The following is a 15,233-nucleotide window of genomic DNA, read 5'->3' as shown; positions in this document are numbered from 1 at the left end:
ATGCATGCCATGGCAAAATATTCAGCAAGGTCTAGCATAATATGATTTTTATTAACCTAGATGTATTGTTGGAGTGTATGAAATCAAATTTTGTAAGTATTAGACATAATAATACAGCTTTTTAAACTTTTAAAATTAGCCGCATTTTGTTTTGCTACAGAATTTTCGTTCACCATTTCTCCCTTATGTTGTCTGTACATCTTTATTGGTGCTGTGGATAACAGGTTTTGTCATACATGTCTCTCTGTGTGTGTGTGTATGTGTGTGCGTGCGTGTGTGTGTGTGTGTGTGTGTGTGTGTCCGACATGACTTACAGTTGTTACAGTTTCACCACTGATGAGAAGAAACCCACTTCCAGACAGGGATTGAGCAGAAGATCAGGACGGTGGTTCATATGACCAGGAGATGGTCATAAACCCGCATGTCAACAGCTTCATTCGGTCCATGATGGTGTTTAAATGGAAGATACGCTGAGGGTCAGTTTGCCACCAACCACATTAAGATACGTAAAGCCTTGTCTTCAGACACTGGTTCCCAAACCAGCCCTCAACTTCCCTTCTCTTGCATGTGTTTGTCTATTTTATATTCTTGCACACTTAAGGCTTTCATGGCTGTAAATTGCTGATGCACTGTACCCTGGGTAACAAACACAGTACCAAACTATTTAGAACTGTTTTTAATAGTTTAAATATATTGATTGAATAAAAATATCTTTTGAAAATAACTCAAAATATGGTAGTATTATAATATTACTAACTATATAGGTTCATGTCTACACTAGAGCTTAAACTCATTGAGAGTCATTGGCATGTGCTGGAGGAGACTTTACAGAGTGCTGGACTCTTGCATTGTCAATACAAGACCTTGACCAAAAATTGATGCACCTTATGATGGAAATAAATGTTGTAAGTGTTATTTTCATGAAGAGGTAGGGCTGGGCGATATGGCCAAAAAATCATATCTCGGTATTTTTGGGTTAAATGGCGATATACGATATATATCTCGGTACTTTGTTTCTACATTTTTCCATTTGGATAAAGAAAATCTGTATTTATTTAAAAAACATGCCATTTTCATCCTGCCCAATGATATCCTACAAACAATGTTGCTATTGGAGGATATGGAAACAAATATAGTGAATGTAATGTAGGCTATGCAATATATTATGTGCAAAAAGGTGGTTAAAATCACATTACATTCTAACAAAAATAAAACTTTTGTTTTTAAATTGACTAAAGGCTAAACTAAAAATGAAAATAAAAACAAAAGAACTTAAACTATTAGCCTGCGTTTGATTACCCCGTTATAATGGTCACTTTCATAAAAATATACTTGTAGGTTTAAAATTCCCCATATGGCATATTTATTGTTTCCAACAACAAATATTTTAGCAATATGTAGGCTATATTTTAGTCAGAATTATTGCGCTACTATTCTATTGTGCTCCATCTGTTTGGCCCGCATGTGCGCGGCGTCGCTCATTCACGGAAGCTTGAATATTAGCGGAGATTCAGTTGCAGAAGCTCGTCCTCTCCTGACAGTGAAATGGACATATTTGTTTGACTTTCTAACATTTACAGAGGGAGAATATACCTGTGAAATGTAAGTTAAGCACTGAGGAAAGCAACACATCTCAAACGCATTAAACAGCACAAGTATTTATCTGTCCGTCAGCAACAGTATCTGTCAGAGCATCTGATAGGACAAGCTGCTTTAAACTTGTTAACTATATCTTACCAGTTATTTTGAAGCCCTTAATATAAGCGTGTGTCATGTTTAGGACAAATTGTACTTTCACTGCGGCAGCTCACACTGCGTCTTCCACTGTTTTTCAGATGCGCTCGTATTAAACTACTGTATCGATATAAACGGTATTGCCTCATTCCATATCGTTTCAAAAAAATATATCGATATATCGTACAAACTCAATATACCGCCCAGCCCTATGAAGAGGTACATCAATTTTTGGACATTTTCTGCTCCACGTGAGTAGCTTGTTTTGTGAAGAGAAACCTTTAATGGTGAATGAGTGATCAAATTCAAACACTATCCATCCTAAACAGTGAGTGAGATTAAAATAAGTATGTCCAAAAGCGTAGTATGTTGAAAAGAGTATGCAGAAGTCCCTGGATAGTCTACTATTTCTGGTAGATTAAGTAGAGAGGTTAAGTAAAGAGGTTTTGATAATATTGAACAATTAATCTAATTAAAAAAATGTTCAATGTTATTCATGTTATATTTCATCTGCAACAACAGTGTGAACTTTTATAAAGATCTGTTTGGCCATTAACTTTAAAATGCATCATTATACAAAAAATATGAGGAGAGTTCTTCACATGAAACACCCAAAACTGGCTGAACAACATGCTACATCTTTTCTCTCCAATATGATTGGAAACTAAATGAAATATGGAGGATGTTAACTGTGACGATAGGCCAGTTCATGGTGACTGATGCGCGTAACGCAATTTAATGACATGATAGTTTGTCCCAAAACTTGTCTACTCTTCTGCTGCACACTTAAAAGTATGTACTTTTTCCTCCACAAGGCCAATTGCATCAGCCGATCTAAACCCTGTCTTTCCACGTGTTGGACCAGTTCAAACGAAGAGACAAAAGGCTGAGGCTTTATTCTTTATTGTTTATTGTCTTTATTATTCTTTGTTCTTTATTGTCGATCAGTAGAGAGAACAGAGTAGAAGAAAAGAAGAAGCAGAGAAAGTCTAAAGGTCCTTGCACACTGAGGCAGAAATTTTCGTATGCTTTTTTTAATTCGTCATTCGGCGGCTCTGAATTGTCAAAACACCTGAGGTCGTATTTATTTTTTAACGTGCGAAAATTTCTGACGCAAATTTCTGATTTGGTGTGCAAGGACCTTAAAGGGGTGGTTTAATGCCCTTTTCACAAGATGTAAAATAAGTCCCAGAGTGTGTATGTGAAGTTTTAGCTCAAAATACCCCACAGATATTTTTATATAGCATGTTAAAGCTACACTGTGTAATGATTCTTAGCAAAAAACACTTTCAAAAAGAATGTTCTTTCAAAATTATATGTGCTCATTCATGTGTAATTACTTAGACCAACTAATCAAGTATTCTCGTAAGCATAGAATCTGCCATTCAGAATACATACGAGCGAGTCGCTCGAATGGTGGCAACCATGTTGCGCCTCCATCTTGAAAATACATTAGCCAAAGAGGGACATACCTGGAAATTCAAGCTTCACCTTTTGCGCTTTTACACTCAGTAACACCGTGACGAATTACTCATGACTGCTGGCAGATTTGAAAGCCTGTTGAAGATGGAGGATCACGCCTATTCTCGAGGACATGTAACAGAGTCGCCAAGAGAGCGAAAAAGAGAATTAAAGCTGCGTTTTGTGTCTGTCCCTTTAAATGCAAATGAGCTGCTGCTCCCGTCACACAGGGCGGAGCTTCAACAGCTTGTGTCCTTTTACCTCACGATACAGAAAAATAAAATAGAGAGATAGGAGAATAGTACATTGGTACATTTTGTGATGCACATACATCAAGTGTTATTATACCAAAGCAAAATCTACAGAAAATGACTGCTTCACAACATCTTCCTGTGACGTTAAAAACCTTTGAGTGGAGACATTCTCTTATCTCTTACTTATGAAGACCTACCCACTGAGACCACACAATCATAATAAATAAACAACAAAAGCAAGCATTGCAAGAGCTAGAAAAATAAGTAGTATTATAAATGATTAAATGTTTAAAATGTATGATAAGGGATTATATTGAATAATTAAAGGTACAATCTATCATTTTTTCGCCGCCAGAGGTCACATTTTCAAGACAATAACAAAGACGAAGCTTGATGACGCTATGGAGGAGAGTGGAATGATGGGAGATGTCATATAAACACGAATCATATAAATTATATATCAGCTAATAAATGTATTTTTGTATTACCTGAACGTTAGATCATACTATGTTATGTCATCGTAATGAATTAGCTGCCAGGAACGTGAAATGTAATGCTGTATTAGCCTGTTACTGATCACTATTTGTCAAATGACTTGGTGAGTTAATGCTGCGCAGTGTTACACTCACTTACCGGCGTACAAAAATAAAGATTTACAATAATAGACGCGACTGTTAATACGTTATTCGTAGTGACCCATGAGAGATTTATTTTGTGTCTTTCCTAGAATGGGCAGTTTGTGACTTAAGATTAACTTTAGTAAATTTGCGAGATAAACAACTTAAAGTAGCGCTGGTATTAAAAACATTCAGTGGCACATGCCAATCAAATACAGACAAATAACAAGTTTGAAAAAATATTACTGATTTAATGCGTTTAATTGATATTTAAAGGGGTGGTTGATTGCGATTTCACTTTTTTCATTTTAAATAGTGTGTAATGTTGCTGTTGGTGCATGAACAGTTGCATGAAAGTTGCTGCGCTGAAAGTTCAACGTAAGCAGAGATATCGTCTTTTAAAAATCAGGAAGTTTAAAGCCTACAAAAACGACTCGAATGGGACTACAACGAGATACTTCCCGGGTTTTATACGTAACTAACCCATACATTTACATCAACCCTCCCTCCGGAATATGCAAAAAAGGGGGCATGGTCATATTTCTGCGGCTTTGTCGAAGAGGAAGAGTTATAGTGGAGAGCTCTATAGTCATGCCGTCGAAAGTGTGTTATTTTCACCCAGTTGTCAGGTCTTCTGTGTTCAGGCTTCCTACGGACGCTGTAGTTCGTCAACAATGGCTAAAATTTATGTTTGATTATGTTCCTGAAAATTACAATCGTAATTTAGCACTCTGTGCTGCGCATTTTACGGAAGACAGCTTTATAATCTCCACAAATTCAATGTCGGATTCAACAAGAAACTGTTACTAAAACAAGAAGCAGTTCCAACTTTAAAACCAGAGGCAGCAGTTGTTGGGCCACAACCTGTAAGTAAGACTTAATAATTTTAAATGTATTTGCATGATAAAACTAAAACATTACGTCTGAAATTATACAAGGACGTAAACAAATGCCAGCGCTGACTTTAGTAGCCACTTAGTTATGCTATTTCGTGTTTCTATGACAAACACATACAAACATTTTGGACCTGAATTTGTAATTATGTACTAATTTTGTAAATGTATTTTCCATGTATACTTTATGGCGTAATTTTTCGATTTGATCAAGAACGTAAACCAATGCCAACGCTGTGTGTTTATAGTAGCCAGTTAGTTCGATGCTATTTTGTGTGTATAAGACAAACGTGTATAAAGTTAAAAAAATTATATGTAATCGCATATATATTTTTACAATACCTTTTGTATTTCTTTGCAACAGATGTTTTCACGTTCTGTTGGCATTTTAACACAGTTGCCACATGTACACCTAAAGAAAATGATAGGCCTACACTGAGTAAAGTAAGTTTTGTGAATAGATAAACGGTTGTTCATTATATCGATAAAACAATAACTTTAAAAAAACGGTATTACTCAGTCATGTATATTAAATGTTTAATCAGGAGAAAATCGTATCTCAAAAGCTAACAAGCAGCAGTAGCATTTTCAAGTAACAGCGTATAGAAATTCTTATATAATATTAATAGTAGAACAGAATAGAATAGAATAATAATAATTAAAAAAGTACCATACAGAAACGTTTTGTAAGAGCCGTGTTTGCGGAGGTTCTGCTTGACTCTCTTCATTGCCGCTTTCTGGGTCTGATTCTGGCTCAAACTGATACGGCAGTATTGACACCATTATTTACATTTGACCGGAGCACATGCAACTTTCGCCCGTAAAGGTAATGGGCGTGAAGTTTCCACACAACGTGCTCTACGCAGTTTAGCCAATTACAACACACCGGCCCAACTAACCAATCTGAGCCCATTGCCTGTTTCTGAGGGAGTGGTTTCATAGAATCAGGAAGTCAACCGGTCGTTCAAATGACAGAGGAGAAAGCAGCTTACAATAAAGGTGAAATTTATGAAAAATAAGGCTTTTTAAAAAAAAAAAAACATGAAGACATGTTATATTGCACCCCATAAACACAATCATGCAAAGAAAAAAAGCAGTAAACCACCCCTTTAAAATATAACAGAATTAGGCTATTTATTTAGGATTTTGTGTCACAATTACGTCAGTATAGGTGCTCGATTAATCTATCAGTCACTACTGGAGGTGTCAACACATACGGTGATATGTTCCTCGACTCTGTGTCAGTCAGGTGTCGTGTCGCGATAATGTCAGTGACACATGCCACTGTCCACTGGCACATGCCAATGAAGACCGGATGTGCCAATACGCATAGTGACGTGCCATTGGCTTCTGTGCGTCAGATGCCATGTTACTTAATGTTAATACCGCCTCTCTCCCTCGCATCCTACAGGGGTGGAGCTGAGATGTGAGGAAATGTAACAAGGATGCACAAATAAGAATTGAGAAGCACCCAGAGTTACGAGGTCACCTGCAGGACAACCGGCAAATTACACCTAAACTTTACTTTAATATAGTTTTTATGTATATTTCTTCATTCGTTTTTTTCCTCGTTTTTTTCCCCTTAAATTAATTTAACATAATTCAATAAGAAATAAACAAATAAAATCAAAATTACATGAATGAACAAATAAATTAAGGAATGAAAAATTACACTGCTGTATATGGACATTTTAAGGAGAGTACACTAAAAACTTTTACTATGATTTACTCTTTTTTTGGTGAAACATTTTTACACTTAAAAATATTGATTAAATTTGAACACAATGAAATCAGTTATATCTGAGTAACTGCATTTGGTACATTAACAAATAAAATTGAGTAAGAATAATTGAGGAAAACATTTAAAAAAAAAACAATATTTATGGGGATTTTAACTTTTGATTAACTTTTAATTTCCTCTAAACCTTTGTAAAATACTCCACACAAACACGTTATACATGATATTGGCCTTTATTGTCGATGAGTACAGCAATACATAATATTTTATACTGTTTTAACATGCATACACCATTGCCTACATTTAAACATATAACAAACATATTAGAAGTAAAAACTAAAAATTTAAAAAGTAATTAAAGTGTAATCAACCGGTCTGTTATCAAATTTCCACCGTTATCAGCAGCGCTGGTTCTCATGCCTGAGGGTGACCTTCGAAAACAAAAAGACAGACGCGACTCTGGGGCCAATTTTCTTCAAAGCCCCCCCCCCCCCCCCCCCCCCCCCCCCCCCCCATCCCCATACTATAGAATTTCAAACCTACAAGTGTATTTTTATGATAGCAGTTTTGTTTTTATTTATTTTTGTTTTAAGTTTGGTGAATTTAACTACTTCTTCAAAAATCATTATTTTGTTTTTAGATTGTAATGTTACAATGTTAGAATGTAATGTGATTTGACCCCTTTTTTGCACATAATAGATTCACTATGTTTGTTTTCATAGCCTTCAATATGAACATTGTTTGTAGGACAACATTAATCAGGATATGAAATGAATTTTTTTTTTATTAAATGCAGATTTTTTTATTATTTTAAATAGAAAATAATGTAAATACTGATATTATACCATACATCGCCATTTAGCCCCAAAATACAGATTTTTTTTGGCAATTGGTTATTGCGTATTGCCCAAACCTTATGGCATGCATTAAATGCTGAATTTTCTATTTTTAGCGCAGCAGTAATGATATATTATTATCACTGTTAAATGATTTTTAACAATTAGCCTAAAGTCAATTCTGCATTAATATTGCAGTTTGTTTGCGCTGGTTAATATAGTAAATAAGCACGAATGAACTATATCTTGAAAGATACAATACAACTTGATGAAATGTATCATGTCTCATTTAATCGTTCAATCAGTGTTTCAACTGTGGAATTAGGTCAATAAAACAGCTTGAGAACAATATGTCACGTACCGTAACATTTATCTCAAGAAAGCCATTTAATGTCCACAGCATAGCTAGAAAAATTAACTATAGACAGGAGTATTTTGCTAAATATATGCCTTATATTACATATTATATTTGTACCCATATAATTAACAATATTATAACGTTATTATTATAAAAACTCTCGCCAATATGCAACCTAGGCTCTTTTTGTTAATCTACTCGAGGCAAACTTTCGTTTAAAAGCATAATTAGGCAAAAACGTCACTTTTAAGTTTGACCGTATTTTCGTTTTAGGTTAAAAGCCTTGTGAATGGGAGTGAATGGGGCACTTCTATGATAGCATCAAAAATCGCTATTTTTAAAACACTAATGCGGCTCGACACAACATGAAACTGTGCTGGAGTGTCACCAGCGGCTCTACACATGAACTCCAGCATTGAGAACAGTGTTTGTGTACACAGAGTTTACTAAAGAGAAAGATTTTGAACAACTCACGGTTGCTGTTGTTGTTTACGTCCACCGGCATTTTGACAGTCAAAAATAGTCGATCTCCGAATGCGAATGAACTGACTCTGAGTTTTAGTATTGCTTCTTATATGAGGATCCTTTTTCAAATACAAGGTCAATTTTGATTTTCACTAACGACAAAACAACAAATTATCCGTGAATTTAAAAACTAAGCTTTAGGAGCTTTCCATCTTTACTCTCCTCCCTGTAACGGAGATCGACTATTTTTGACTGACAAAATGCCGGCAGACGGAAAATCTTTCTTTTTAGTAAACTCTGTGTACACAAACACTGTTCTCAGTGCTGGAGTTTATGTGTAGAGCCGCTGGTGAGACTTCCAGCACAGTTTCATGTTGTGTCGAGCCACATTAGTGTTTTAAAAATAGCGATTTTTGATGCTATCATAGTCGTGCCCCAAGCACTTTTTTAAGCGCCATTTTACCTAAAACGAGAATACAGTCAAACTTAAAAGTGGAGTTTCCATTATGCTTTTAAACGAAGGTTTGCCTCGAGTAGATTAACAAAAAGACCCTAGGTTGCATTTTGGCGAGAGTTACCCTTTAATTAAATTCTGTTTAGTCACCAAATGTTTTGACAATCACAATTGTTATGCAAGTTTATTTTACATCCCCCTATATTTTATACAACATCCTTAGACCTTTCTAATGATTTATAGTCATAGGCTGCCTGCATGTTAACAGTAACCCTGCAGTTTTTCATCAAATAAGTTTTCTGTAAATAAAAAATATTGTTATTATTTTCTAATTATTATATTGTTATATTTATTCATAAATGCTATATTTTTATTTTTAATAATGAAAGTGTTTTTACAATAGCAATTATAAATAATAATCATTATTATTATTAGTCATATTAATATATCAACACAAATTTTAAAGTCCCTGTAAAGGCAATTCTAAAAAAAAATTCTAAACACATTATAAATGTTAGAAATGTATTGCTAAATCATATTACAAAGACTGTGAACTGTGAAGTACTGAATTGTGGAGTTAGACCGTTAAACAGTTTTTCACCATTGCTGTGTTCCGGATTTTTTGGGCGGGGCTAAAACGGGGGATCGATGACGCACTGGAGCCCCTGAGCTCCTGGACACGCCCCTACTTGATGACGCACTGGAGCCCCTGAGCTCCTGGACACGCCCCTACTTGATGACGCACTGGAGCCCCTGAGCTCCTGGACACGCCCCTACTTGATGACGCACGAGCCGCTGAGCTCCTGGACACGCCCCTACTTGATGACGCACGAGCCCCTGAGCTCCTGGACACGCCCCTACTTGATGACGCACTGGAGCCCCTGAGCTCCTGGACACGCCCCTACTTGATGACGCACGAGCCACTGAGCTCCTGGACACGCCCCTACTTGATGATGCACTGGAGCCCCTGAGCTCCTGGACACGCCCCTACTTGATGACGCACGAGCCGCTGAGCTCCTGGACACGCCCCTACTTGATGACGCACGAGCCACTGAGCTCCTGGACACGCCCCTACTTGATGACGCACGAGCCGCTGAGCTCCTGGACACGCCCCTACTTGATGACGCACGAGCCCCTGAGCTCCTGGACACGCCCCTACTTGATGACGCACGAGCCGCTGAGCTCCTGGACACGCCCCTACTTGATGACGCACTGGAGCCCCTGAGCTCCTGGACACGCCCCTACTTGATGACGCACGAGCCGCTGAGCTCCTGGACACGCCCCTACTTGATGACGCATGAGCCACTGAGCTCCTGGACACGCCCCTACTTGATGACGCACGAGCCGCTGAGCTCCTGGACACGCCCCTACTTGATGACGCACGAGCCCCTGAGCTCCTGGACACGCCCCTACTTGATGACGCACGAGCCGCTGAGCTCCTGGACACGCCCCTACTTGATGACGCACTGGAGCCCCTGAGCTCCTGGACACTCCCCTACTTGATGACGCACGAGCCCCTGAGCTCCTGGACACGCCCCTACTTGATGACGCACGAGCCGCTGAGCTCCTGGACACGCCCCTACTTGATGACGCACGAGCCCCTGAGCTCCTGGACACTCCCCTACTTGATGACGCACGAGCCCCTGAGCTCCTGGACACGCCCCTACTTGATGACGCACTGGAGCCCCTGAGCTCCTGGACACGCCCCTACTTGATGACGCACGAGCCGCTGAGCTCCTGGACACGCCCCTACTTGATGACGCACGAGCCCCTGAGCTCCTGGACACGCCCCTACTTGATGACGCACGAGCCGCTGAGCTCCTGGACACTCCCCTACTTGATGACGCACTGGAGCCCCTGAGCTCCTGGACACGCCCCTACTTGATGACGCACTGGAGCCCATTCGCATCAGTTTGCAACTCAATCGCGAGTTACTGTCAGTACTATTAGTTACTACTACATCCTACAGTTTGCTAGCTAGCTATGCCTTCGTCGCGGAAATGCGATCACGTACGAAACAGATCGGTGTCCTTATTTAAATTTCCGAAAAACTATCATATCAACAAGAGGTGGATTAATTTTGTGAAGAGCCACCTTGATGGAGAGCTGAGGATCACCGCCAAAACCCGCCTCTGTAGTGATCATTTTACACGGGATATAGTTTTATAAACTTTCGTCGGAGACAACTGGGATTCATTCACTGATAATCCGCTGTTACTGGTGAATGTGGCCGAACCGTCTATCTCCCGCCTCGGCCTTCATCCTCCCGTCGCGCCGACAACTGTAAGTTGCCTTGTGTGCTTATGTTATAATTATAGTAGGTAGTCCAGGCTCGAACATGTAGGCCTATGGCTTTGTAAAACAAATTAAGCTGCTAGGAGCAGCCTTTCCGGCTGTAGCGGTGACAGTTGCAGACATCCCAACCTGCACAAAGTCATTTCCGGGAGTCAAGAAATCTCCAAGGGGGGGGGGGGGGGGGGGATTCGGTTCTAGAGTAGAGATAAAATCCCGAGGCACACACGCACACTAGCGCACACACGCAAGGTCTCTCGCTCCCTCTCTCTGCCGTGCGCGCGCTACGCTTGCGCGCTCTTGCTTCCGGGAGATTTTAACTGATTTGCGGCCATCAGGGAGCCGCTATCAATATGCGGGAGACTCCCGGAACTTCCGGGAGACTTGGGATGTCTGCAGTTGAGTGTGGCGAGTCGACGGCAGCTTTCCCGCGAGTGGGCGTGGTTTCAGCGCAGCCAGCGGACACGCCCCCAGCGTTTGAGAGCAGAGACTACTGCTCATTTTGTCAAGATTTTGATCGCTTATTTTATGTACTTGCCGGCTTTTTTTATCATTCAAATTTGACTGGGCGGCTAATAACACATTTTTCTGTGGTGTGACAAACTCAGAACACATACTTAATTTTGACTTTACAGGGACTTTAAGTGTATTAGGCCTAAGTGTTATATAACCCTTTCATTTCTGTATATGTTTGTGTGTTAAGCGTGTTCTCCATCGTGATAGTGTTATCTCTACAATTTGGGTCATTTTGAGCCAAAAATCTTTCTAAACCAACTGATCCAGCTATTTTTCTCATCATATAGTTGTTTAAGCCTCTTTTTGAGCTTCCGAACCTGCTGATATTTTCTCTCACTGAAATCATTCAATTCTTCTTCTTGTTTTCTGGCTTCATCTTGATGTTTCTCCTTCATCTTCTCTATTTCCTCTTCATGTTTCTGTTTCATTTGATCACACTCTTTTTCTTTTGTTTCTATTATTTCTCTCTCCTCTCTCTCTCTTCTCTTGATCTCTTCTTCTTGCTCTTGTTTCAGGTCTTCCATCATTTTCTCCCATCTCTTTCTCTTCTCCTTTCTTCTCTCTTCATCCTCTTGTTTTCTCCTCTTCCACTCCTCTTTTCTCTCTCGCTCCAGCTGCTCATAACGTCTCTTCATTTCATTTCTCTCTTCTTCATATTCCCTCTCTTTTTCTTCTATGTCTCTTATATGTTTCTGTCTCTCATCCTCTATCATCTTTTTTTCTTCTCTCTCGCTTTCAAATTTGTTTCTAATTTTCTGCAGTTCTTCCTGTTTTTCTCTCAGCTGTTCCTTGTGTTTCTTTTTTCTCCTCTTTTCCTCTTCCTCTCGTTCTTTCATCTGTCTTTTCTTCTCTTCCTCCCATTCTCTCTGCTGTTGTTTAATTCCCTCTTGAATCTCTTCATCATCTTCAGCCTCTTTTATTTTTCTCTTCCATTCTTCTCTCTCTTTCTCTTCTTGTTCCTTCTTCATTTGTTCCTCTAAATCTCTCTTTTTTATTTCCTCTTCCTGTTTTCTTAACTCTGCCATGATGTGTTCCTGCTCAGTTTTCATCTTTTCTTGATCTTGTTTATATTCTTCTTCTCTCTTTTTGTTTTCCTCTTCTCTTTCCTTTTGCTGCTTTTCATACTGTAATCTCTGATTTTCAATCTCTCTCTTCATCTCTTCTATTGTTTGATCATATTCAGCTTTTCGCTGTTTTTCCTCTTCTGACCGTTCCCGATCCTCCTCCTCCTCTCGTTTCTTCTGGTTTGATTCTTCTTTCTCCTCAAACTCTCTCCTCAGTGTTTCCTCTTTTTCTCTGAACTTTTTCTCCAGACTCTCTCTCTCCTCATCTGTCTTTAGTTTCTTCTCCTCCAGTTTCTGTCTCATGAGTTTGACTTCCAGGTCATATTTGGCTTCTAATTCTTCAACTTGAGCCTGACTTTTTCTTTTATTCTCTTCTAGCATTTCTCTTCTCTTTTCAATGGAGATCGCTGCCTCGTCAAACATCTCATTAGTGAAGTATCGGCCCTCATTAGATTTCTTCACCTCTTCTATCATGTTTAAAAGCTCAGTAACGTCTTGTGTTTCTGTGTTGTTGAAAGCCAGGAATCGGTTTCTACATTCTCTGATCAGTTTCTTGAGTTCATCATTTCCACTTGTCTCTACATATTCTTCTATTGTCTGTCCTCTCAGTTCATCTCCTCTAGTGAAGAGAACAATACTGAAATCTGCTGCTTTTGGGCCAAAGATCATCTTTATCATGTCTAAAGTGTCTTGCTTCTCTTGAGTGATTCTTCCCAAACTCAACACAATGATGAACACATGAGGTCCAGGTGCGGACAGTGAAACACACTCCATCATTTCTGCCTGCACTTCTGGATATTTTTGTGAGGTGTCAAGGAGTCCTGGAGTATCAATAACAGCTACTGATCTACCATTAACTTCAACATCTCCCTTCTTACAAGTAGTGGTCACCAAACCTTTATTATCTTCACTGTAAAACTCGTTGTTTCCGAGGATTGTGTTTCCTGTGGCGCTCTTCCCACTTCCTGTCCTCCCAAACAGCAAGATTCTCAAACATCCTGAATCTGAAGATGAATCTTCATCATCTGAAAATGACAATAGAGTTTAGAAATTAACAATTTATTAAATTTGGGACCCTAAGCAAACTATTTACAACAGTCAAGTTGACCAGTTTTGGGTATAATATTATAATATTATTAGGCTATAATATTATTATTATTAATAAATTAAGTAAATCAAAAGCAAAAAATATCAAAAGGATAAACAGTGCTTTAATTTTTGCAATGCAAATTATTTATTTTTACAGGCATATTTATAATTCTGACCTTGAGGGTGTGTGTCTGTATTGTGTGTCTCCTCTCTTCTTTGTCTTTCCTGTTGTTTCTGTTTCTCCCATTCCTCTCGTTCTCTCTTCATCTCCTCTCGTATCTTCCTCTCTTGATCCTCTATGTCTTTAATGTCTCTTTTATACTGTTCTTCTCTTTCTATATTTTCCTCTTCTCTTCTCTTTCTCTCTTTATCGTGATTCTGTCTTTCTTTGTCCATCTTCCTCTTCATTCTCTTCATCTCTTCTTCATGTATGAACTGAAGATCTTCTCTCTCTCTCTGTCGTCTTTCTCTCTCTCTTTTAAGTTTCTCATAATATTCATCCCATGTTTCCTTGTCTATTTTTCTCCTTCTCTCATCCTCCTCTTCTCTTCTTTGTCTTTCCTGCTGTTTCTGTCTCTCCCATTCCTCTTGTTCTCTCTTCAGCTCATCTTGTATCTTTCTCTTTTGTTCCTCTCTTTCTTTAATGTCTCTTTTGTATCGTTCTTCTCTTTCTCTAAATTCTTCTTCTCTTCTCTTTCTTTGATTTTGTATTTCTTCCTCCATCATCATCCTCATGCTTTTTTTCTCTTCTTCATGCTTGTTCATCAGTTCTTCTTTCTCTCTGTTCAGTTGCTCCAATCTCTCCATCTGAATCATCTTTTGTTGTTCTTGTATTTTTCTTTCCATCTCTCTGAACATCTTACATGAGTAGTAACTGTCTCCGTTTTCTTTCACCATGTGGTCTATCTTCTGCAGTAGATCAGTCACCTGTGTTCGGTCTCCAGTCTGATTATTATTGAACACATGGTATCTGTTTCCACACACTTCAATGAGTTTTTTAAGTGCAGGTTCAGGATCTCCCAGATACTGTTCAATGGTTTTCTTCTTCAGATCATCTCCTCTGGTGAAGAGCACCATGGTGAACATTAAAGAGTTTCCACCAAACGTCTCTTGGATGATCTTCACTGCTGTTGCTTCTTCTTGAGTGAATCGTCCCACTGGTATCAGTAGGAGAAGCACATGTGGTCCGGGCAGGATCATGGAGATGGAGTTGCTTATTTCTCTCTGGATTTCTTCATTACTGGATTTAGTATCAAACAGTCCTGGAGTGTCGATCACAGTAACATGTCGGCCGTTGATTTCAGCTCTTTCTCTCTGACACACTTTAGTAATAGACTTTTGAGATGTGTCTGATATAAATACTCCTCCTCCTAAGATGGTGTTTCCAGTTGCACTCTTCCCAACTCCAGTTTTTCCCAGCAGCACAATCCTCAGATCATCTGCTCTTTCTCTGGAATCTAAA

At 38.9% G+C, this 15,233-nt stretch overlaps 2 protein-coding genes across 2 annotated transcripts in view; one reads left to right on the top strand and one right to left on the bottom strand.

Moving 5' to 3' along the window:
- Positions 1-15,233, top strand: part of LOC307170064 (uncharacterized protein) — a 274,875-nt gene that overhangs the window by 77,161 nt on the left and 182,481 nt on the right. The window lies entirely within an intron of this gene.
- LOC307170050 (uncharacterized protein) overlaps positions 9,111-15,233 on the bottom strand; it is an 82,534-nt gene continuing 76,411 nt past the window's right edge. Inside the window, exons 6-7 of the mRNA XM_079891045.1 lie at positions 13,948-15,228; positions 9,111-13,707 (exon numbers count right to left, since the gene is read on the bottom strand). Of these exons, the coding sequence (XP_079747171.1) occupies positions 11,846-13,707; positions 13,948-15,228 (3,143 nt within the window). The 3' untranslated portion in view covers positions 9,111-11,845. The remainder of the gene's footprint in view (positions 13,708-13,947; positions 15,229-15,233) is intronic.

This window comes from Squalius cephalus (assembly GCF_949319135.1).
Source record: "Squalius cephalus genome assembly, chromosome: 13".
In the NCBI taxonomy this organism is placed as follows: Eukaryota; Metazoa; Chordata; class Actinopteri; order Cypriniformes; family Leuciscidae; genus Squalius; species Squalius cephalus.
Note: the sequence above shows the minus strand (reverse complement) of the source record. Positions and strands in the feature narration are given on the sequence as shown.